The 26138-nt window shown below is 46.3% G+C and overlaps 2 protein-coding genes across 2 annotated transcripts; one reads left to right on the top strand and one right to left on the bottom strand.

Moving 5' to 3' along the window:
• Positions 1 to 704: 704 nt before the first annotated feature.
• Positions 705 to 10702, top strand: prrt1 (proline-rich transmembrane protein 1; the record flags this gene model as incomplete). Its single annotated transcript, XM_079999375.1, has 4 exons — positions 705 to 1022; positions 6574 to 6899; positions 8881 to 9072; positions 10526 to 10702. Exons 1-4 carry the CDS (start codon positions 1004 to 1006, stop codon positions 10700 to 10702), a joined length of 714 nt encoding a protein of 237 aa, XP_079855501.1. The 5' UTR covers positions 705 to 1003.
• Positions 10703 to 16798: 6096 nt separating this feature from the next.
• On the bottom strand, positions 16799 to 25192 carry tmem268 (transmembrane protein 268; the record flags this gene model as incomplete). The annotated part of the gene is made up of 9 exons (XM_080007964.1): positions 25081 to 25192; positions 22477 to 22594; positions 21493 to 21587; positions 21237 to 21344; positions 20359 to 20511; positions 19842 to 19952; positions 18996 to 19082; positions 18012 to 18230; positions 16799 to 16966 (listed from the first exon to the last, which is right to left on the bottom strand). Exons 2-9 carry the CDS (start codon positions 22586 to 22588, stop codon positions 16799 to 16801), a joined length of 1053 nt encoding a protein of 350 aa, XP_079864090.1. The 5' UTR covers positions 22589 to 22594; positions 25081 to 25192.
• Between the last annotated feature and the right edge of the window lie 946 nt (positions 25193 to 26138).

Below are 26138 nucleotides of genomic sequence, written 5' to 3'. Positions count from 1 at the left end.
TTTCACCTTTTTTTTTAAATTATAGGAGTCATTTCTGTGAAAAATCGAATCACGTGTGGATCGAAGTACTAGGTTTTTCAGTTCTATGCATATTTTGGACATTTTGCAGTATTCTCAACAGTTCGGGTGGAGTCCAATAGCTCTTTTGAATAAAATTAAAGCCCACATACTTCATAAAAGTAAAGGCCTATATAAGGTAATAGGCTTTTAAAGTTATATAGGTACAGTACAAGCCTACATTGGGTAATTCAAAATGTACGCTTTTATTTCGTTTTTGGTTTTTTTCTTGATCAGAAAATAAAGCGTATACGATACATACAAGCCTACATCAGGTCGTATATGTCAGCTTTTATCTGATTTCTTTATGTAATAGATACAAGTCTTCATTGGATAACACAATGTAGGCTTTTATTTTGTTGAGCTTGGTTTTTGTTTTTTTTTTGTTTGTTTTTCAAAATAAAAATGAATACTAAAAAAGGTCGTGAGTTATGTAGGCTTTTATTTATTTATTTATTTTTTTAATAAAATACAAAAAAAAATATATATATATGCAGCCCTAATTAAATATATATATTTTTTGTCAAAATAATAACAACAATGAAAATAAAGGGAAGGAAACTGCCGCACGCTCCCACCGCGCACTGTGTCTTTAAGACGGCGACGCTCCACGCTCCACTCAACGCACCAACGCTGCTGTCGGAGCGGCTGCGGTGGACGGAGCAGCCGCAGGGAGCTCGCCTCGAACAGAGAAAGAACGCGTGGAAAAGCCCAGTCCGCGGGCTGGGGCGGTGGCTCGCAACTCAAACTTCATGGTCGTCGCGCAACGGATGCTTGAGGCGGGAGACGCCCCCGAAGGATGGCCCCGTAATCACAACTGATCCGGAATAAATGTCCTTGTTGGGAGGGGAGCGTTCGGAGCGCAACGCACTCACAATTTGATCGAGGGGTTGGAAATTTAAAAAAAAAAAATAAAATTTAAAAATAAATTCCCACCAGACCCGAGATGTCGTCGGAGAAACACGGTAAGCTCTACGCGGTGACGGCGGCAACTTGCGCGTTTCTCTCTCTGCTGTAATTGATTCCATAATTGAGCCAATTCCTCCATATTCGCCCCTGCGTTCTGCCTGTTGTCATCTACGTTATTACCCGTTAAAGTGCCTTGTGTCGCCCCTTCAGAAGCACCACCGGAAATATTAGCTTCTTGTATTTTACGTGTAGTATTTAACAAAAATTCTATTTGTATTTGTATTTCCGCCTTCCCTTTGTCAACATCAGCACCATCCATCCATTTATCTGCAGGGAACTGATTCTCTCCATCTCTCACACACACACACACACACACACACAGGCCTGCGTCCTCTATTACTAAAGAGAGTGTGTGTGTGTGTGTGTGTGTGTGTGTTGCGTGCGTGCGCGCACATGAAGGTGCGTGCGTCCCTGTTGTGAATTGCTCAGTGCACATTGATTTAATTTCTTTGCTTTCCACCCGTGGATCCATCATCACATCCTCGTTGGTTGCCAAGGCAATCAGAGCCATGTTGCTGGGGGAGCTCCCACACTAGTGAGCACGGCTCTGGGTGGGAGGCATTTAAGATGGGATAGGATGAGATGGGAATTGAGTTTGGCATCGCGTTTCCTTCCTCCACGTTTCCGTCATTGTCCGTTTTTGTTTCTCTCATGTGCAAAACAGCCGAAACAGCGTTGCCCTGAATGGGGGCTGCCGCGCCACAAAGGGAGAGCTGGGGGGCACGCTCCATATCAGGGGTGTCAAAGATCCGGCCCTGCAAAGGGGTCCAACCTGGCCCCACGGGATGATTTGGGGGGAAAAGAGAAAAATTGTAAAGCTATCAAAAAGAAACGGGCTTAAAATATTGACATTCAGTTGTTCTCTGTGTGAGCAGTTGGTGAAAATAGAGCTGAATCCGTTGCAGTTTAGTTTAGTCCGGAAAATATTAGTCAGTCTTGCTCATAAAATGAAACAAAATCCGTAAAATTGAACATTTTGTCATCGGAGCAGTATGTTCAAAAACAAATTTCATATGCTTGATTCCAACTTTTTAGTCGTCCAAAAGAGCATCCGTGTGGACAGCGTTGGCCGTGGGAAGTGGCATTTTCACCAATCCGGCGGGCAAACTAAAATGAGTTTATAACCCAAAGTGAGTATACGTCGTGTCTATATACTTCCGTGCACCCCGGCCTCCACTGCACCACCGCCGCTGTAATCTCAGCCGGTTCTGCGCAGCTCGAGGCCCTGGGGCGCTTTAACGACTCTTTTTGAAGAAATTAATGACTTCAATTCAGTGCAGCATTACTGACACGGTGCTGCCGCTTCTGGGTCTGCACATTACTGCTTTTCTTCCTCCCCGGACGCCACGAGAGGTGTTTTTCACTCAACATCAATGGAGCCCGCTTCACACCTAATCCGCAACCACGTCCGACAGGCGGATCCTCGCCCTAATGGCCGTCGGCTGAACTGTGCTGGATTTCGCATCACAAACCACTCATAATAGGGAAAATGGAGTCGGTTAGTTATTAGTTAGTTCCTCCCGTTCCTTCCGGAACAGTGGGCGACGAGTCCCCACCATTTGCTCCTTACCAGAATGGCTTCTTCTCGTCGTTTCCGTAGCATGCTTTTTTTCTACGGGGTGAGGTTGTTAACCCCACGCCCAACCCCCAACCTGGAGGACCGGGTGCTGACTTACCCGTGTCACAAAGGCATTCTTGGCAGTGCTGACTTACGTTATTTTGGTTCACATATACCAGTGTTTTGGTTCAAATTTTCCTGGTGTTTGGTTTTCCTTGCGCCGCGATCGCGTCTTCCGTCCTCCTCCGGAAAATGGGGAGAGCTCCCTTTTTTCCAGGACGACAGCGAGTAGTTCCATCAGCTGGACATTTACCACGTTCCATGAATGGGAGTTTAAATCAACTTTAAATGGTGTGAGCAAAGTGCGAAAAAAATACACACACAATTCATTACATATATAAAAAGAGATGAATAAAAAGGGTATTGACAGTAAATATAGTGACCACCAACGGTAATGTAATTGATGTCATTATTTCATATGCGTGTCTTATTTACTTCATTTTTGGCCCAATTCCAGTCAAAGAAAACTGATCGGACTGAAAATTGTCGCATGAGTTGAAAAATTTCAACGCATCCCAGAGCCTCGATCGGACGCGGAAATTCCTCCGACACTCCATGGGAGTGAATGGACCTCCGGTTTGTTCTTGTCGTTTGTCGGATTCGGTGTCAAGGGGGCTTCGGTCTGAGCATCACATTTTGGGAAGAAAAGAAGGGTCCACGTAATCTGAGCATTCCATGTATTCAGCATGTCTTGTTTCCAATAGCGACACATTACTGTATATTAGTTAAAAATACAGTATAAAGGATGTTTTTGGCCCATTGACCCGGTCTGTGAATTACAATCGACACTTTAAAGATGTTGGTTGAAATTTCCATCCATTTATATGAGAACTCCACTCTTTATATCATTTGAATTAGTAATTGGATTTCCAGCTCCAATTTACATAGCAATCATTTATATTTAAGGGTCTAGCCCGAAGGACGGGAACCATATTGTTTTTGCTCTGATTCTTATTTTTCTTGACCTTATCACATGTCGCTGTCGTGGGATAATGTCTGCTGCTCAGAAACCGTCGAACCCACGGACACGAATGAATGAGATTTGGACTCGGGGCTCTCCACACACGCTGCGGTCCAAGTTTGATCCAGATCGCGTTATACAGTACCTGTAGGAGGAGCCTGTGCAAACCCGTTTTACCGGAGCCGGAGTACCGGGAGTTAGACGAGCGACGGTACCGGGGGCGGTCTCACAATGGGCGGTAGCGCTCCACCGCCCATTGTGGCGCAGGCGCAAATGAATATCATTTCACGGTCATTCGGATTTCTCATCATCATCCAATATGGTATATACATGGTGGAGGTTGGCCTCCGAATGTTCAGAATCGCCCCCGTGCGTGCAGCTATACAGAGCGCACGCCTGGCAGGCTCCAGGAGCAAGCAGTGGTCAGCCGTCAGTTTAACAGCGGTGCTTTAAGACCAAGATCCGGAATGTTTTGACATGGACAGCAAATGACCCGGATGATGTCTGGAAAAATGGAAAAAGCCTTTATCACGATATGAGAACAGTATGGTAACATAAAGGGTGACGTTCCGAGAAGAGATCATATCGCAGTGACCGAATTGCCAGTACAACATAACGGTGTTTCCTGGCGGTGTGAATGTTGATCACCATGACAACGCATGATGTAATGTTGCCGTGCCGATTTTCTGAAGCGCTCCCAAGGGCTTGCGCCTCGCTTCGTCACACGTCACACCGACTCTCCTGGACCCCATGCGTTGCTGCCTGCGGCTACATTAATAATTATTAGAATATATACACTATATACCCATACCAATAATTTATCCTGTGTGTAGAATTGCACCTTGTTTAGTCTGTATATATGTATATATATTGACTATTTCTGTTCTGTATTTTTTCGTGTATTTGTGTATATTTGGAAATTTTAAATGTTTTATTTTCACTTTACTTTTTACTCTTTTTTTATTTTATTAATAATGAGCCTTTTTAATGCTCAGAGAATTAATTTTAATGCTGTAGAGAAACGCACCTTACCACGACAAACTCCTCGTCTATGTAAATGGTGGAATAAACTCTGATTCTGATGCTGATTCTGAATTCAGGCCAAAATACAGTATTGCCATCGGCGAATAAACTCAATACGCGTCTTCGGACTTTTTGAAGAGCACCCTAATCTTTTGGGATCTGGCGCCAAAAGGGCACCCGGCAGAGAAAATGGATCGTCTGTCCATCACAACGTTCTGATAAACCCAAACCAGCGGCGTAAATCTCTACATTTGGTCCGGTTAATAAAAAAAAAAAAGTCCTATCGTCCCGCCCCTTCCATCAAAGTGACGACTACCACTCTGCTGCTTCCCTTCCTCTCTTCACCTCCACCTGCACTCCTTCTCCACCTGCACTCCTTCTCCCCCTGACGGTGCCGGTGAAGACCCATCGTCACCCCTTTTTTTTTTTTTTTTTTTTTTTCCCCGCCGCGTCCCTGAACGCCGCACGCCAGACGCCGGCCGCACCACCCTCCTCGTCTTGTGAGGGATTTACGTAACGTCTGTCCCTGAGCACATGTCGTAGCTCGTCACCCCTCCACCACAACCCCCCCCCCCCCTCTCCCTCTTCCTGTCTCTCTCTCATTCTCTCCGGCTCCTTCCGGCTCTCCTCGTCCTCCTCTTTGTTCGTTTCCTTCCTATCCACTTGGTTCTTCCATCCTTTTCTTCTTTTTCCTCCGCTGTGCAGCGCTTCTCATCCCCCTTGCCCCCTCTCTCTCTCTCTCTCTCTCGCTCTCTCTCTCTCTCTCTCTCTCGCTCTCTCTCCCATTCCCTCTCCCTCTATCGCTCTCTCATTCCATTCTGTCATTTATATTTCTCTTTTCTTCCCTTCTTAACTCCTCCTTTTTGCAGAGCTTTTCAGCGTGGTCAGTCCCACCACCACCACCACCACCGTCACTCAGAATCAATTTGACTGGTTGTTCATCAGCAAAAACGTCAGAACGGCATCATGACAGCCAAAACATTTTTTTTTTTACAATAATGAAATCCCTTCCAAAACACACCAAAGTAGCACGGTCAACAGTCTGGGATTCCATCCATTAATTGGGTGAAATATTCAAACAATGATACGTGTTCTTTTTCCTTAAACATCATTAATAGCACGTTTCTGTCGTATGAACATGTCTGATGACTGTGTGAGAGGGCTTGACTTATACTGTGTCAAAGTCATGATCCGAAATGTAAAAACGGAGAAAGGAAACAACCCCCCCGCCTCTCACACACACACACACACACACACACACACACACACACACATTACGCCGCCCATCCTCAAAAGTAAAAAATGATTACGAGACGGCTCAGCCGACAAAGCCTTCCATTACATTCCTACCTGTCCCGTGACTTTTTATCGGAGGAAAGGGCGCCGCGCCTACTTTGGAAATGGAAATGTCAGTCAGTGGCATCGTTAGCACACGGGGCAGGGGGGAGGAGGGAGGAGGCGGTAACACTCCCTGATGTCTGTGTCTCAGTGCTGCTGCTGTAATTGCCTCCCTGCGAAGCTGAGACAACACGTTTAGCAGAGAGGAGGCTGGCGCATGAACCCTCATCAGAGGCGTCGTTGCTGGAGCCGCCGCCCAGCCCTGGGAATCCTGGGACAAAATGCATCTAGGGGGATGGTGGCTCAGACGGTAGAGCTGGTGGTCTAGTGATCTAAAGGTCGCTGGTTCGATCCCAGGCTCCTCCTGCTAGCAGGCTGTAGTGTCCTTGAGCAAGACAATTAACCCCTCATTGCTCCTGATGGCTGCGTCCGTCGGTGTTTGAACAATTGTAAGTCGCTTTGGATAAAAGCGTCTGCTAAATGACTAAATGTAAATGTAAATGTATCTTTTCCTCTTTCTGAGCTTCCTTTGTTCATTGTTCTCTTCAAGGCCTTTTGTAATTTCACTGCTCTCTCTCTCGCTCTCTCTTTCTCCCTCTCCCTCTAGGCCTCGACGATTCTAGCCGACAGCCCATGCAGCCCCCTCCGTACCTCACTGGGCCCCCAGACTCCAACATGGCTCAGCACCCCAACATGGCGCAGCAGCACATGCAGCCGGCGCCGGGGTCCCAGCCCAACTACCCTCCTCCGCCGCCGCCCCCGGGCTCAGACGGCTACCTCCAGGAGACGCAGTTCCACTGCGGGCCCCAGGGCTACACGGTGCAGACCCAGGGCCCCGGCGGCACCATGCCCCCCGTGGGGTACATGCACCCGGGCTACCCACTGCAGCTGCAGCCCTGCACCGCCTACGTACCCGTCTACCCCATGGCTTCGGTGAGTCGGCGACACGTTGAAATATTCAAGAATGAGGCCCTGGACGGTTAAGTGCATCAGGTTTTAAAGGGGAGTGGAGGAGTCGGGATTTTGGAAAGTTCATGGGTGGGTTAATGCATGCTGACACAAACGTCTGATGTGTATCAGGACGTCGGCCCCTTTGGGGAGTGGGTGTTGCCCAGGATTGATCTTTATCAGTTGATCGGGCCACAGACCCCATTTGATTACGTTTAGTCTCTGGGACCCCAATCTGACATTTGTATTCTGCGATATGATTCAGTCGAAACCTCCAGATGTGTCTAAACTATAGCCAGGGGGGACAACGGTGAAACTAGGATCAAAACAGTCATTGTTCTACATTCACCAATGGTGCTGACGTCCTGGAAATAAAATAATGTTGAAGTTGAACTCGTTATCATTTTGCTGGGGACCCCCTCAGACGTTCTGGAGGACCCCTGGAGGGGGTCCTTCTCCGCGTGGGATCCGGGTAGGATCCCACGCGGAGAACCGCACGGAGAATGTGGCTTCATTGAGCAGCGATTGATTTCTTTGGTTCCGTGTCGCCATGTGACAACGCCATACGAGAAGATATGAGAAGGGGGCTGGAGCTGCCGGTGGAGTTGCTCCGCTGTATACCGCGGGAATGAGCCTGCACAGTGAGAGGGGAATCAAGGGGCTTTCACATACGAAACTGAGTACAGCGTGCATCAGTTCTATCTCATATCTTCTGAAATAAATGATCGATTGGTATGAAAATTTGACTCCTGTCATTACTTCTGCCACCGGAATAGTGTTTAAGGTATCATTATTATTTTAAGTTTGGTTGGTCTGTATGTAGTATTATATTTATTTATTATGTGTATATGTTGTATTATAACATTGCTACAGCAAAACCATCATCACATGTAATGTCTTCTTTCATCCACATCTTATTTGAATGACATAGTGACACATAGTGATCATATTTTGTCGGTATTATTGATTGGCCATTGGTCATATATCGCTTATCTCACCCCTGGTCCGCCCGCTTGGTAGGAAACCCGTTTCCATAACAGCGATTTCCTTCCAAGGTCCCAATAAATCCGTAAGGAAGGGTTGCAGAGCTCCGGGAATAAGATAACTCAATAAAAGTGTGAGACAGGTCCATCCATCCCACCAGGTTGCGCATCAGCCCTGAGGTGCATAAAATCCGTTTAGTCACAAGGTGCACCACAGAAAGCAGAAGCGCCGCTTGTACAGTAAATATTAATGTGGTTGCATCTGTGAGTGCGATTAGCATGCAAGAGATCTCTTCTTGTACGTAAATGTCACAACTGAAGACAGAATACTCCGCCACACGCTGGTCTGAGCTCCTAAGATAGCCAGCCAAGTAAATAAAAATAAACCTTTTCCCTGTCGGCTTTGCAGTCCGCCCGCGTTTGCAGCGCTTTTTTCCTTTTTCCAAATGCTTGGTCAGAGGGATCGGAAATCGTCGTGTCCATTTCAGTCCCGTCAGGTTTTGGCAGGGGACAAAATACTGTGGAACACCCAAAGAAAGTCTCAAAAAACATGTTTTGCGGACTTGTGGACCCATATCAGATTGCTGAAATTGGCATGTCAAAGAAGGTTTATTTGTACAGCACGTTTCAGAATTTCAATTTAAAGTTCTTTATATACGACATGAAATACATGACATTAAATCAAAGAATGATGAAACCATAGGAATAAATGGCTAAAAACATGCTCAATCCCATCGTAAAATGTAATAAAATCCCAGTGATGACAGGTTAAAGTGCAAATTAAAAAACACACTTAAACATGGCAGGACTCAAACCTACACCCACCTAGTATTTGGGTTTTGATCCGGACTAGAAACTTTGAAGGAGGATATGGAGCCTTTCCTGTATGAGGTGTGAGACGCAAACAAAACAATTGACTGTATTGTCCTCTCCTCCTTCCCCCTCCCCTCTCTCTCTCGCTCTCTCTCTCTCTCTCTGGCCAGGGCCAGCCCTACATGCCGGCCGGAGCGGGCCACCACGGGATCCCTCCGGGCCAGATCCACCCCATGCAGATGCCCCCCAGCATCACCCTGATGGACCGCCGGCCCCCGCACGACTACCTGCCCATCGCCGTGCTCACCACCGTCTGCTGCTTCTGGCCCACGGGCATAATCGCCATCATCAAAGCCGTGCAGGTCGGTCCGGGGGGCACAACGCACCTCGACTCCGGTCGTCACACGCGCCCCTCAGCGCGGTGCCTTTAATTCAACAGTCGGTCCTGTCTTGCCCTAGACTTCAATTCGGTCCTACTGTCTTTATCGTCAGTCCATTTCACTCATTCGCCGGAGTGACTCCAGACTCCAGAGCGTTTCAGGGATGTGTTCGCCGAGAACCACTCGTTCGTGAGTCGTGCATCACTATTAGCAGGCCATAATGATTAACTCAGTCACACCATAATACACGTGTTTCTGGGGTTTTTAGTTGTTAACAGGATAGTGGTGTAGTGCCAGGGGATTATTTCATTGTAAAAGGTTTGCCTTGGCTGAAAAAAGGTCGGGAGACGCCGCCTTAAGTATACTGTGAAATGTGGTCGTGGGTCCCGAAATCAGACGTGAATAGACTCAGAGGGTGGATTTCATCGTAATGCACGGGGACGGGTAGAAGGAAATTAGGACAGAGGACGGTGGCTCTAAACGTGAATTGTCTGTAAAGGCTTTGGTTTGCATTTTTTTTCACCATCTGGTCAAATTAGGCGGCGATTACCGCCGGCGTGTCAAGAGCGTGTGATCCCCAGCGCACTCAGGGCCAAGCGGCGCTTTTGGAGCAGGAAAAAAAACAAAACAAACAAAAAAAACCACGTCGCCCGTTTCTTCGGTACCGAATACCACACGGTCGGTGGAGCTGTCGCCGACCGGCCCCCAGGGGGGGGCTTCGCAGAGGCCGACTCCCCCCACCGCTCGGTTTCCTCGATGCGCTGTCGAGAACTGACCTCGCCTTGAGTGCGCGCCCGCGGTGCCTTGGGGTGGAATTCCTTCGCGTGTCGCGCCCCCGCCTCCCGATGCTTCCGCAGGTTCCACGGAGGCGGACAACATTGTGCGAGCGTGACGCCCGGAAACCCCCACACTGGTCCGGGCCGTCCGGCCCATTGCTCGCGTCCGGTGTGACGCTGGACGGCGCTGACCGAGGCGCACACAACGGGCCGCGTTATGTAAGCGTGTGACCATTGTCGGAGCAGTGGGATAGAATGGATTTTTCTCCTCTGGGCTCGCTGAGCTGCGTTTGAGTTGAGCCGAGTTGACAAGCCATAGACCCACTGGTTTCAGCCCCGGATCTCTTGTTATGGCTCGTGGATGCCGCATTGTGGGCCTCGCTTTCCGCACACTTCCGAATTTTACTGCAGTGAAATCGATGCCTGCGTGTTTAGCCGACGCTTTTTCTTGACCAGATGCTCTCTCTCTCTCTCTCTCTCTCTCTCTCTCTCTCTCTCTCTCCCTTCATCTCTCTCCTGTGCTCCCACCTGTGAAGCTGGTTCTGGTTGCATAACCTGTAAATCTTATTTTGCTTTCCTTGACGTTGTCCTAACTCCCACCCGTCATCCGCCTCCCTCCAACCCCCCTCCCTCCCTCCGTCTCTCCCTCCCTCCCTCAGGTGCGCACGGCCATCGCCCGGGGCGACATGGTGACGGCGGAGATAGCGTCCCGCGAGGCGCGCAACTTCTCCTTCATCAGCCTGGCGGTGGGCATCGCCTCCATCGTGCTGTGCACCATCCTCACCGTGGTGGTCATCATCGCCTCGCAGCACCACGAGGACGACTGGGAGCCGTAACGCCGGGCGGTCAGGACGCAGACACCGGGAGGGGGGTGGGGGTGGGGGTGGGGGCATGGAGTACTTTATCTAACTAACTAAGTCAGGAGGAGGGATGGGAGCGTTCTAGTGCTACCGCTTGGCGCCGCGCCGAGGCTCAAACGTGTCGTTACTTAACACAGATCTGGACCGCCGTACCGGCACCCAACACTCGCACACCCAATCCCCCCGCCCCCGCCAACCGACCAATCACGGCCCCGGGCATTCGAGTGCGTCCGGGCGCCAGCCGGCCGTCCAATTGCGTCTGGAATTACCACTAAGACAGTAAAAAGCGTTTATTATTTACACTCAGACATGAGCTTATAAGGGGGCTAGAACTCTCCCGCCATTAACAATTCATCCCCAAAATGATTAATTGATGAGTCCCTTCTCTGAACGCCAAAACCCACCGGGATCACGGCAGAGGCCGCTGCGCCCTCCCTTCCGGGGCTTTTTACATTTCAAACACCAGGGATCAGCCAAATGGATCCCAAAAAAAAAAAAAAAAAAGAGAAAAAAAAAAGAAAAAGAAAAACACACCCCCAAAGCGAAGCGCCTGTTGTTGTTCTGAACGTAGAGATAGCGACACGCACACTTAGTCATACATGTGTTGTTATAATTATTAATGTGCTCTTCCGCTCCCCCAAAAACAGCGTGCCACGTGGGGTCTGTTTTTACCGTCTATTTTACATAATAGTGTTATTAGGGACGTGCTTACGTAACGGGGCCGCCAAGCGGAGCGGCGGCAGGCAGGCTCGGTGGGGCCATCGATTCCTGTGGACGAGCGGACGGACAGAGCGACGGGTCAGCGCAGCCAGAGCGCGGCTTTCAGATCGGTTTTCCATGTTGCGCGGATGAGAAATACAGTGTTATCGCTCCTCGTACCTTATGTATTATATGTTTGTTTGTTTTATTTATAACCTGCTATTTATTCATTTATTCGGGATCTGCGACGGGGCGGGGTGTCGTTCCACAGTATACGGTGTATTTAGTGGCTTATCGCAGCTGTTTGACACTTTGCAGAATTGGCTTGAGATTATTTTTTATCCTGTAACGTCAATGCACTTTCTGATAACAAAATAGAAATAATATGAATAGTTTGTAGTGCATGGTTATTATTGATCGGTATTCCAGTCCTTATTGACTAATGTGCGAAATGGTATTTTTTGTGGCTGTTTCCCACCGATTTCAGCGGTTGCAAGTCGAGCTGCTTAGGACGGGAGGCGGGTTTAGAGTCATAATTATTTGATTTGACTAGGATTTATACAAATGACGCTGCTTTTTCTTTTGGTTTTGAACAAAAGCTTTTGCTAAGTCGAAGGTACTTTAACGGTGTTTTTGTGTTGCACATCGTCAACAACCTCTTTTCTTGGACCTTGTGTACGGAAACGGAAGCTGCTCGTCTTCAGAACCGTGCATGCAAACGTATTCACGCGTATGACAACTGGCCCTTCTAACATTTCACCAACTGGTCACTTTTTAAAAGTTACTCGTACTTATATTTAAGTGAGTAGTTGCTATTCAAAAAGTTACTATTTTAGCTTCACTAGTCAAAATGTATTAAGTACTAGTACTTATTTATTAGATACTACATGTAGTAACTATTCAAAGTGTTACTTGTTACTATTGCAATGTTACTAGTGACAATTTGGACAATTTTGTCATTTAATCCTAGGGGGCTCCATGTTTCAGATATCTAATATTTGCCTCCAACTAGTATCTATTCTGATTGTTACTAGTATCTATTGCAATGTTACGAAAAATGTAATACCTAGTACTTATTCATTAGTGACTTGTGACTTTTCCTGTTGTTACTAGTGACATTTTTTGTTTTTACGAGTAACATTTTCAATTAAATTATGAAGAAGCTGTTTTAACTGGTCATTTTTCATCAAGGGTAAAAGAAAATTCATTGTAACTGGGGAAAAAAAAAGTTCCTGGAAACAGCAAGAAAAGGCACTAGTCACTAATGAATAAGTACTAGTTTTGCATTTCTTAGAAACCGGTAACATTGCAACTAGTTACATTAAAATAGATAGTGGTAACAATCAGAATAGATACTAGTGGGAGGAAAATATTTATTATCTGACACACATAGGATTCAACATAATTGTCCAAATTATTATTGCAACGTTACTAGTAACATTGCAATAGTTACTAGTAACACTTGGAATAGTTACTACATGTAGTATCTAATAAATAATTACTAGTACCTAATACATCAACTAAAATAGTTGAAAGCTGTAGTAAGTGTTGATATAGCAACTAGTATCTAAAATATCAGTACTAAAGTGATTCGTTCGTCCAATGGATTATGCGTTAAAGCGGCTCGCCATACGCACGTAAATATTTAGTTTCCGTGCATCTTCAGTTTTGGTGACGGGGGGAGAAGATCAAAACAGCGCCTTCTCCAAAAGTCACCGAAAAGCGGAACGGGTGCGGCCTTTATGCGATGTAGCGCGGTAGAACTCAGGAGCAGGGTCCCCAAAAAGTGTTTAAAAACGCCAACAGTATGAGCCTGAGAACCTGAGATTGCAATCAGTGAAAACAGGGATCAGGGTGAAAACTGAATGTCTCAGAGAGGGAGAGATCAACGCCTGATATTGTTATTGTCGCAGCACTTTCCTCTTCCTTTCTTCTTTCAACCCCAATGGAACGTCTCTCTCTCGTCCTCCACATTGATTATTGGACCTGATCAGCAACATATCTTTTCTCCTTCCTCCGCCCTTTCCTCTTATAACGCTATTTTTAAAGGAATTATATAGATATTTAAAAGGTCAAAAAACGAAGTTACGAAAAAGTTACGTATCGTGGCATAAACCACGAAAAGAAAAGTGAAAAAAATATATATATATTCTATTATATTTCAGAATTATTATTGTTTTTAAAGTGTTTTAAAGTGTACTATGATTACGTGGTATCGCTTTGCAATTGGTCGAGAAAATAAATTGTAGTGACAACTTTTATCCTTCGGACGACGCAGTATTCTTTCGAAATCTGCACCGAAAAGTGTTGTTTTTTTTAGTTTTTTTAGGTTTTTTTTGTTTTTTTCAACCTCTGTACGGAAAAGAGGGAAATGTGATGTGTGGAAATTCCGAGTTTGGAAAGCACAATCCCACGCTGGGATTTTGAGGAGACCGTATAGACCTGCCCGTTCAGCCCCGGGGGTCCAACAGACCTGACCGCTGCAGGGCCGCAGCAAAAACATGGAAACTGGAATTCTGCACCTCGTCTGGGAGGGAGTGCGTGCACTAGAATAGAAACAAGTTTGGACGCTGTGGACTCCAGGTTCCTCCTGTGTGACCAAGATGATGACGAAGATGATGATGATGATGATGATGATGAAGATGATGTTGATCATGATGATGATAAGGATGATGATGATGATGATATAATGATTAGGACGATGAAGATGATGATCAGGATGACGAATATGATGATGAGGATGATAAGGATGATGATGACAATGATGATGAGGATGATGAAGATGATGATGATATAATGATGACGAAGATGATGATAATGAAGACGATAAGATAAGGATTACAAATTTGATGAGGATAAGGATGACGAAGATGATGATAATGATGACAAAGTTGAGAGTGATAAGGATGAGGAAGATGATGATGACGATGATGATCATAAGGATGATGATGATGATAAGGATGATGATGATTAGGATGATGATGTTTAGGATGATGATGATGATGATTCAACAACAACAATACAAACTCTTCATCAGGCAGTCGTTGGGGGGTAAACGCTGTGTTTCCTGTTTCTTTTCTGTCTGTTTGAGCTTGTGAATGGACGTTGGACGTCGGACGAGGCCGCGTGTTCTCCTGCTTCTCCGGCTTTTATCCTCCCGTTCATGGTCGTTACTTTCCACACGCCTGCCCCGCGGTTTCACCTTTCAGTTGTTTGGAATAATAAATAAAAGATGACGTTTTTTGGTTGTGAACGACCCCGACCGTGTCCTATCTCCCTCTTCAGTTCAGTTCTGTGTCCCTCCCCTTCCTCCCTCCCTCTCTCTCTCCCTCCTCTTCCTCCCTCTCGCTCTCCCGCTCTCTCACCGGCCCTGGCCTTCGACTCGAACGTGCTATTTATAGTTGCCCTGTTTTTCCCTTCCTCTCTCTCTCTCTCTCTCTCTCTCTCTCTCTCTCTCTTCCTCTTCATGATCCATCTCTCACCATCTCGCGTTTAATCACATAAGTGGCTGTGTTTAATAGCGCCTCGCCTGCTGCTCGCTTCTCCACATGGAAGGCGAGGGCGTTCATCACTTGAGAGCGTCTCTCCAACTGGAAGCCACGGCAGACGCAGGTTTATTGAAGCTATTTCCAAACAACACTTCATAAATAAAGCTCTGACATTGTCCTACCGAAATGTTTAGTAAAGGTGCCGTGTGGGTGTCAAATTGAGTTTTGAACCAAACACATTCCCTCGTCGGCACACAACGCGTGTTTTACATAATGCAGCCATTTTCCTGATGATGTCACAAATTTTTTGATTTTTAATATTGTCTCCGCAATCAGGCAATTGTACTAAAATACCCCAACCTGTTTTTTTTGCCATTTTGAAGTGTCCCTGGGTTTCTTGAAAGGAGCGAATAAATTAAATGTATTATTATTATTATTATTATTATTATTATTATTATTATTATGTGTGGGAGTGAAGGGTTAGGCTGCAGAGTTATAGTTCTATCTGTCTGTCTGTCTATATCTGTATCTACTGTATCTGTATCTGTCTATCTCTATCTGTGTGTCTTTCTGTCTATCTATCTATCTATCTGTCTGTCTGTCTGTCTGTGTTATTATTAGCATTATCATGGTGGTATATTGTATATTTTGTATCTCTTAAAGCGATGGCACTTCTGCTTTTCAAGTGGAATTAACGAATACGAAATCCAGCGAAATTTCATAAAATTGACCCTAACCCTGACCCTGAGAATAGAGACAATATATTTTTTTAAATCTCAAAATATGAGCTTAATATGAGGAAAATGGTGCAATGTAATGTTCAATGTCTGTGCATGGTCCTTTAGTGGTGAAGGATTCCTTATAGCCCCCATGGGCCGCGTGACGCTAGAAGAGGTGGATGGAGATAGAGGGCGAGAGAGCGAGAGAGAGCTGGGAAGGTTACGGGATGGGAGCCCAAAAAAAAAAAAGGAAAAACCGGGAGGAAGGTGGCAGCCGAGACAGATTGGCTTTGCAGGATCGCAGATGGTCATTTAGCCCCCCGAGGAGAGCGACCGTGTCTGGGATGGTTTAGACCTGGAGCCACGCAGCGTGCGTCGATCACGCCGTCCCAGCGTTCCCGGGGCCTCGCCTCCCTGCGTGCGTTTGCTGTTCTCGTGCGGCGTTTCAGCCACTCGCTGGCCTGCGGCTCAGCTGCGCGCGTTAATCACTGGTAATACGGGGCAAAAACAAATGCAAAATGAGTACCGGGCCTTCTGCCACACACACACACACACGCATTCAGAAGCATACGTGTCTCCATGTGCTGGCTGTCCTGGCCACAGATCACACGGTTATTTGGAGATAATCAAGCCAGTGATTGAAGCCCAAATCCACCTTTTTGGTTTCATAATTCTCCATTAGCTGCTGTATCTGTCAGTGTCACATCCTTTTACACTCTTTATTAAAACATAGCACACGCAGTAATGAATATGTAGGAAATAAATATCTGGTTGTGCACATACAGTTGAAAATGCAGTGTCCATGGTTTAAATACTGTGTTCTCCCCCTTGAGTGTGTGCCACTGGGAAGGGTTGAGAGGGATCCAGCAGCCCCCCCCCACCCCCAAGTTCAGAGAAATGGCATTGAGAACGCCACGCAAAGGGTTTGAGGTTCCTCTTTGGCCGTTCTGCCCTGTGCCAGCCTGCCAGGTGCCCTGGAGCAAGGTATGTAGTCGCCCCCCACGTCCCATTCTGTCCCCGGAGAAGGCGCGAGAAGGTTCTCGGGACCCGCATACACACACATGGTGCTGCCTTCGGGGACAGTTCGCAACAAAGACCACGTCCCCGCGAAAAAAAAAAAAAGCGACACTGGCGTGTAGATAGTGGGCCCCCTCCGGCCGGCGTGGCTATCGGAGGACCTTCGCCTTGATGTACTGGCAGAGACACAGGGAGGCACTGCTGCAGTGGTTCCTCCTCGGTAGCAGCTCGTGACGGGACGGTCCCGACAAGTTCTCCGACATCAGCAGTTTGACGTAGGCCGCGCTGTAGGTCACCAGCAGCTGGTGGGCTTTAACCTGCAAAGAAAGGAAAAAAATATAAAGCTTGCTGTGAATCGGAATCAGAATTTGTTTATCCCGCCAGTTGCATTTACATGAACTAGGAATTAGTTCTGGCTAGGTTCGGTGCGTTTGACTGCAGACCGTTCGCATTAAAAAAAAAAAAAAGAAGAAGCTTAACAGTGCGAAAAAATGAAGAACAAAATTAATAAAATAAAATTGAATTAAAAACTGAAAAATGTAAAAAAAAATGTGATTAAAATTACATTGTCAAATATGTACAGATAGCCAAAAAATACAAAAAAAATACAAAACTCGATTCAAATACAAAATTCAGATATGTAAAGATATACAAATATACTAAATGCGCTTCTATGGACAGGATAAATGATTGTTATGGGTATATAGGGTATACATTATGAATTAGAATTATTACTATGTGGTAACTATCATATTCAAGCATGTACAGTGAATACGGACATACATACAATAAATATGGACATTAGTTGTTAGTAGTAATAGTAAGTATATTGAGCTAGTAAATGAACCCTGGTCATTCCTTGTAACAAACCATCCAGGAACTAAACAGCATTTCCTCAGTTTTTTTCCATTCCTCCCGTCACCATTACAGCAAAAACTCAATTTATTCCATTAAATTCATTATTACCTGTCTATGTTTGCACGTACTGGCGAAAAGCAAACAATGATTTTATGTTAATTATGTAACACATGGTTCTCAGGGACCACATTTGGCATGTGAATCAATTTAATGTCGATTTTTTTATTATCATAAAAATGTCTATTTTTGACTAGCTTATATTATTATGCAATTTACTAATGTGAGTAAAAATGTATTAAAAAAGTGAGTAACTGGCCAGTGGCCACTAGGTAATTTGAGACCCCTGGTATAACACAACTTGTATGTAACTGTGTGTGGCATAGTTCCTTAGTATATATGGATAAATAAATCATTTTATTGCAAGCTAAAAAATTCAGGTACTACTCCTTGTCCTCCACCAAATCAAGAGAGAAAGGGGGCGAGAGCCTTTGGGAGGTCTCCTACCTGGGCAGGTAAGGCTGGGTCAGGTATAAGGGTGTGGCTAGATGTGATTTTCGCATCCTCCCGCCGGCCGGATGGTGTACTGCGCTCAGTCTCCTCGTGTCCCAGTAGAGGTCTCTCTTCCCCAGAAGCCTCCCCAGTCGAGCACCCGCCGGCCTCGGGGTCCGGGGCCTTTACCTCGGACACGAGGACGAGGTGGGAAAGCCTCTTCTGCAGCTTCTCCTGGAAAAATAAAGGTATGATCATGATATTACATTTCACATTCCAGGGTTACGCACTTTGACATAGATCTAAATGAGATATAATATGCTTTTAAAGGGGCAATCCGTAATTCGTCTGTGTCGGGTGCATTGCACTACAAGTCCCACAACTCCATTTGAAAAGTTTTCTTTCAAGATTCGGGGTTTACCCTCGACGTCACTGTGACCGTTTTCTTGAAAGTTTGCCTTTTTTTTTGTTTTTGGGGATATTGTTTTTTTTATCTGAGGATGCTGTTCTTTTTGCGAGGGTTCATCCATATCAGTTTACTGACCGTGACTCGCTGGTTTATCACATTCTCAAACAGGCCCAATCAGTACAGTATATTATTTCTGCGAGTGGTGGACCCCGCCACCAACAATGGAAACGGCATATAGAGGAGCACATGCATAACGCAAATAGATTGGATGACTGTTTCTTATAAAGTGCCACCTAATTAAAGTGTCAAATATGGGATTGTTTTGGGGTTTTTTTTACAAGAAAATCTTACGGGTTACCACTTTAAAAGTGGAATGAGACAATGTGTTCCTGGCTTTTATATAATGTAGATAGATAATAGAGCAAAGAAGACACAAATATTTTGCGTTGTTTACGGCTGCACACAAGCGCCCCTGTGTTGATTTCATAAACACCAAAATAGGACGCAGGGGATAAAAAGATCAGTATGCCCCCCCCCCCCGAGCAGAACAAGGAAATGGGAAGACGCACCAAACCGCACTGGAAACTAACCTGGGCGTCGTTAGCCAGGAAGCTCTTCTCGAAGGTTTCGGTCAGAGTCTGCAGGCAGGAGGACATGTCCCAGTACACGCAGAACAGCTGATGGAGCGGGACAGGAAGCCAGAGGAAGTGAGAGAGATGGAGAGATGAGCCGCGTTGATAGTGATGCGGTTTGGAGATAAACTGTTGTTTCCTGTCCTTGCACTAAATGTTCATTATTTTTTGAAACCCAGGCCTTGATAAAAAATGTGGGTTCTCTTCATTTACGGCGGATCTGAGTAAAACCTCGCTGGACTCTGCCGCACGCTGTGGCTGACGCAGTTTAATGGGGCAAAGTCCAAAAGTAAATTAAGATGAACTCACGTTATAGTAACGTGTGTTGGTGCATTTGTTTCAGCGTGTTTGAAGAACCTTTTAGGGTGTAACGGGGCGACGGCAGGTTGCGGGTAGGTCGTCCGCACCGATGTAGACAAATGAGCCGGTTTACCGAAGTGCAAAAGGGTTCGTAACGCCCTGAAAAACCTGATCCTTTTTCACTGAAACATCTAAAAACGGCCTGAAAATAGTCAGAGTTTCCCATTTGCCAAAGGGGGATTCGACAATTTTTCAAGGCTTTTCCCCACTGGACTGCATTCAAGCATGCATTCGAGTGAGAAGCTGCAGATCGTGAATAACGTGCAGCAGTGATGGATAAATGATGGAAACAAACATTTGAATAATAGCTGGGTTGAACAATAGCAAACCTATCCATAAGGGGCCTATTGGTTGTATGTGCATATTCTATACTATTAATAAATAGAGGCAATCTACTCAAACTCCACAGCTATTTGAACGGGTTTGGCCACAGCGACTTATTACCTGCAGTGCCCCGGTGCAATTCTGGACCCAGTCGGCCACGCCCACCAGCAGCTTGTGTTTGACCATCCTCTCATTCACCTGGATGAGCCTCACGTCTATGTTCATGTTGATCTGATCAGAGAGGGGACAGTATTTTGGGCAATTATTTACAATGTTTTTTTGGGGGTTGTTTTTTTGAGGAGACGTCGTCTCCAGAACAGATAAACTGTTGACGCGGTGGTCTCAGTGTACGCGGAGAACGGCCTCCATCATGCTTTCATATCATATCATACACACTGTAGGTCCAAAATCCGATGCCACCTAATCCCCCCCACCCCCTCCACCACCCACCCACCCACCCAAGTCGGTCCGGCCAAAATCCATTCCCTTGACATCGTCCCGGGATTAAAAAACGAACTCATGAGCACACGGCAGGGGGTTAATGTGCTCTCTTCATGGAGCTGATGAACTTTCAAATTCATTTTTCCCAATCATCATCGTGCATTCACACCCAAGGTGCAGCCACGCCCACCCCCACCTCTTTGTTGCTGTGGTGGAGGACGAAGATGACGCCGGTGGTGAGGAAGATGGCGATGAGGCTGACGGACAGGCAGAGCAGCCAGTAGTCTGTGATGGCCATGTACAGGTGGAGGGTGGAGAACACGGCGCACCAAATCACCACGTACATCACCTGCCGGCGGGGGAGCAGATCAGCGATAATAGTTATAATAAATAACACATCATGTCATCCGCTGTTCGGCGCTACGCACCAGCAAAACTGACTCTCATACCGTGGGGCTTCAACGTCGCAGCGTATGGAAGTTCATTGACCTATGATTTGTCATGTTATATGATTAATGTTGCCCACTCGGCATCCACTGCAGCCTGTCGTCCTGGGAGGGGAAGGCCTCCTTCTCTCCCTTGCCCGGATGAGGGTTCAAGGGGATGCTGTTGATTCCTATGTGAAATTTTGGGTTCGCCAAGCCCTTTGAGACTGTACTGCGATTAAGGGTCATATGAATGAACTTGACTTGACTTGACTTCTTCCAAATGACGCAGCAGAACCGACTCTTTCTGTTATCATTATGGGGAAGACCAGTTTTTTCGGGGGAATTTTCACAGGAGCTCGACTGGTTGAAAATGTGTGTGTAATGGGAGCCTTACCAGGCCAAGAGATAGATAGAGGGGGCTACATCTGCTACGGATTCCACAGTGGGTGAAGTCACGAGTGAACGACAACATCCAGCGCATGTTGGGACGGGGTGTGATGGACGTGCCATATGCGGGCTCAGTGCCAGATCGCTCGTAGGCAGAGGTGGTTAACGGCGAACAGCCCCGAAAAACTCAATATTCAGCAGGAAGTCGAAGGTCTGGACCAAGGAGAAGTTGGGAGGCGGTGCCGCGGGGAGAACGTACCGGTGCCAAAATGAAGTGGAAGAGGGAGGTGTTGAAGACGATGAATCTGCGGACGGAGGGAGCATCCAGCGCCGTCGCCAGAGGAGCCTCAAAGTCACCCACAGGAATCTGACGATGCCCAATTTAAAATAATTAGGATTGAGAAAAATCACTTCCAACAGAGGAGGTTTCTGGAGATGTACGATTTGTGTGTGTGTGTGTGTGTGTGTGTGTGTCTGTGTGTGTGTGTGTGTGTGTGGGTGCGCACTATGCGGACCTGGAAGCCGTCTCTCTCCAGCAGCGATCGGCAGAAAGACAGGTCAAAGCTGGGGTTTAGCATCGAAGAGCTCTGGACTGCCAGTACACACTGACCTGCGAGAGAGAGAGAGAGAGGGAGAGGGAGAGAGAGAGAGAGAGAGAGAGAGAGAGAGAGAATTTAGAAGTGGCGTTCCTCCCCAGATGACAGACTACAGCTATCACTTGCTCTCATTAGTAACTAGAATATGTTAAATATGCAAAACGAATGCTGGGTACATGTAAAATAAAATGCACTTGGCAAATAACAGTCTGTTATTACTTCCAATAAGACCGTCCGTTTTCCAGTCCAAGCTCCAAGTTCAGGACCTCTCGTCACATTGACTCACGGTGACAGCGCTACTGTCAATCACAGGAATAATTTACTACAATTACTGATACACCCCCTCTGTGACGCCTCAGATATCTCCTGTTTTCCATTCCGTGATCCCCCCTGTAACCTCAATCCATTCACCTGCAGTGACAACTCATCTTCACAGGCACAAGCAATCGGATCATTGGGGTTAAATGGGAGAAAAGATGCAAAATCAGAAAGACAACGCTCCGACATCGCTGCTTCAACGAGTGGAACTGGCAACCGAACATAACGGAATACTGCTTTTTATTTGGTAAAATTTGCTTGGATAATCAACTTTAATAGATAGATAGATAGATAGATAGATAGATAGATAGATAGATAGATAGATAGATAGATAGAGCAACACATAAATGGAAAAAAATGGAAATATACAATAACTTGTACTCTACACTGTAAAATACAAAATACGATACAACAATCGACTGAACCTAATTATAAACAAACAAATATAAGCTAAAAAATAAACATATTATATACAATAGTCCATCAACTCCGACAGTGGGCTTCAAAGTGAGAGGTGCAACTGGTACCTCTTCCACAACTAATCCCCAAAAATGAAGACCTCCCTGTCAGACGTCTGCACGTTACCGTTGGCCCATCGCGGCGGGGCGTTGCCCTGCGTCGGAGGCTTGTCCTGCCCGGCTCCAACCTCCACCTCATTCTCCTCCGTCACGCCACACAAGCCTTTCTTATCCTCCATCTCCACCTGAGGGAGGGACAACGTGCATCGTGTCAGATTGATATGAGTCTACGTGTCACAGTCGCAACCCGGATGAAAACAACAGAGTTAATAGATCGGTAATAGTTACGCTGTGCAATGTCCAAAAACGTCAACATTAAATGGAACACTACTATTACACCACCGTCCACTGTGACAGTGATAGATTTAGGGAAGCACCCCGCCCAACGTGGTGAAACCTCAGAGTTCCTGATTCCTTTTCCATGGCCTGTCGACTGCCCAATTCCTTTGCTTCGTCAGTGTTTTTGTAACGTCCGACATATTGTGTGGTACCTCTCTTTATAAACAGAGTTAAACAAACTTTGTAACTGTACTGAAGTATTTTTTCGCAGTATCTGTACTTTATTTGAGTGTCAGGATCGTGCCCCCGCTCTTGCATATTGTCTGTCATTTCACATTCCGGCCACTGCTCACCTGTCCCCAGTCAGCAATCTCACCATCTGTCTTCGCCTCCCTCGTCACTCCAATTGTATTTAACCTGGTCCCCATTCATTCTATTGCTGTCAGATCGTTGTGTGTGCGTGTCTTTGTGTCGATTGAATTCCCGGTCTCGTCTACGACCCTGATTCCCTGCCTGTTCCTGGACCCTTATCCCTTGCCTGTTCAACATTAAATCCTGCACCTACTCCTGTGACCATGTTGTGTCCTGCATTTTGGGTTCACCAGACCGTGTCCACAACATTGAGTTATTATATTTCTGTCTGCTTTTGATTTTACTTTCTGACATTTAGCCCCAAAAGGTTGACCTTTACTCCCATACATTTCCACTGAACACGTTTGTTACTCGCTACAAATTAAAACCTCGGTAAAACTGGGTTGTTGTGATGTTAGTGAAACCGTTATCAGCAGGTTCATGTGCCAATCAAGGGTCATATCAGCAGCAGGCCGAGTGTCAACAAACACTCTGGAGCCATGTTCAGAGTTGCCAGGTCCGCGGTTTTCCCGCAGAATTGGGCTACTTCTTAAGTGTTGAAGCGTTGAAGTGTTTTTTTTGTTGTTGTTGTTGTTGTTGTCCGCGGGTCGGAGGACGGCTGGGTTTGTCTTGGAGACCTGGCAACCCTGCCCGTGATGAGTTTAGTTTTTGCGCCGTGGCTACTGAACAAGCACAGGCAGGTCCCAGAGAGTCACAACTAGAGCAGCGTGTTGGAGCGCCACGCCCACAGCGATGGCCCCCTCCGGCGGTGATGCTGCACCGCCCGCGCCCGTGCCTGCACCCGAGCCTGCGCCTGCACCTCTAACTGCTACGACTGATGGAGACCAACACCTGTGGCCATGTTCCCACCAAATGTTTTCCTATGTATCTGTTACGCTTACCGAAAAATACGCAAATATTCACAACCAGAATAAAATCGGAGCAAAAACAAAAAGAAACGAAGCTCATAGCAAAAAAAAAAAATGAAGGCCTGGCTTTTTTTCTCCACAGCATTTACTTTTACTTTTGATACAGAACTTACTGAAGTGCATTTAATATCAGATACTTTAAGTAGCTTGACTTTTACTCAAGTAGTATTCTAATTGAGTGACTTTCACGTTTACCAGAGCAGTTTTTTCTTTGAGATAGCTCTACTATTACTCAAGTGCTACTTTCCAGTACTTTTTCCACCACTGAGCGATTCAGGGCAGGGAGACTTGTGACACACTGCTGAAAAGTCCTAGGTTTCAAAATGAGTGAAACTCAGACACTTCAATGCAGACGGTGCTACGGGTTGCAGGAATGTGAGCGGAGTTACGGGGTGTTACAATGAAAGGAAATGCTCAACAAAGAGGCCATTGAGAGCCATATGACAAAAACACCTATGAAACGGGGACGTATCGTCACATGAACCATCTTGTACAGTAGGTTTTTTTGGGGGGGTTGCTATGGTAATAATCAATGCGCAGTAGTTGGAGAGCAGAAGTGTGATGTTCCACCGTGGAGATTAGATCGCTGTGCGGCCATGTGACGGAGAAGCTGCGCGGCCCTCTCCACACAGGAAACTCAAACCCAGCCACCAGAGCTTTCACGCTTCCTAATCCGATGCGGAGATGTGACGCCGCAGCGCGAAGCATTTTAGAGCCAAGGTGTGAAGATGTGATCGGGCTGTTGCAGAGTCGACTGGGGAACTTTGTTCCTGTAGAACATCTCTGCACTCACACCATCATATGGACTTCACCTCCCCTCTATAGATACTGTAGATAGACAGACAGACAGACAGACAGACAGGGGGATAGATAGATAGATAGATAGATAGATGATAGATAGATAGATAGATAGATAGATAGATAGATAGATAGATAGATAGATAGATAGATAGATAGATAGATAGATAGATAGATAGATAGATCGATGGACGGACGAACGGACAAACGGACGTCGAACTGAAAGCATTTTCAAGCAAATCGGAAAAGATCCCTGGAGGAGTTTGGGGAGCGCCCAGTCATCACACAAGTCAACGCATCTCACCATGTTTTACCTTGGGCTCACCTCCAGTTCCCACTCACTGCAGACACTGCATCATGGTGTTCCTCTGCTGCTTGGATTTCAGCTCTCCTTCCCCTCCGCCCCACAGAGAAGAGCCCAAAGCACAACACTCCATCCTGCTGCTCCTCTGCGAGTCTCTCTGCAGCCTTCTTGTTAAAATGTGCCCCACCCCCCCCCCCCCCCTCTCTCTCTCTCTCTCTCTCTCTCTCTCTCTCTCTCTCTCTCCCTCTCTCTCTCTTTCTCTCTATCTGTCTCTCTCTCTCTCTCTCTCTCTGTCTCTCTCTCTCTCTCTCTCTGTCTGACATGTGACTCAGATCAGCCACACCGTATGACTGCTGGAATGCAGCCTCTGGCTCTTGACACAGTGGGGACTGGATAGAATGTTTTGGGGGTTAATTAATCTGTGTGTGTGTGTGTGTGTGTGTGTGTGTGTGTGTGTGTGTGTGTGTGTGTGTGTGTGTGTGTGTGTGTGTGTGTGTGTGTGTGTGTGTGTGTGTGTGTGTGTGTGTGTGTGTGTGTGCGTGTGCATGCGCGCGTGAGTCTGTGTGTGTGCGTTTAAAAGGCGAGAGAGAGACAGACACGCATACGTTCAACAAACACACGAGTACCGGTGCACGCACTACTTGTTTACTCGTTTCGGACGACTGCACGTTGACGTCGTTGTCCACTGTTGTAAAGTGCGCCATCGTGTGGCAGAACACCGCCGCTGCAGGCCCAGTGCGCCCCGGCCAGGCGACTCAGCTCATTTATTTTTCAATTTTTACGCGTGAATGGACATTAAAATATATAAAATATGCTATATATCCCTCGAATAAAAATAAACGCTGATGCGAAATTCATGGCCGTCCCCAAAACACACTCCTCAGCTCTCGTGCAGGGGCATATTAGCACAATTATCCGAGATACGCGCTTAAAAATAAATAAATAAATAAAAAATAAAAAATCTTTATTAATTCGTTCATTTCATTTTTGTGTGCGTCTTTTTCATACATTTTTTTTGGGGGGTGTTTTTCTAGCCGAGTAATACATTTATTTAAAGATTTTTTTTTG

The sequence above is a fragment of the Zeus faber genome (assembly GCF_960531495.2).
Source record: "Zeus faber genome assembly, chromosome: 1".
Lineage (NCBI taxonomy): Eukaryota > Metazoa > Chordata > Actinopteri > Zeiformes > Zeidae > Zeus > Zeus faber.
This window is presented reverse-complemented; position numbering and strand designations above follow the sequence as displayed.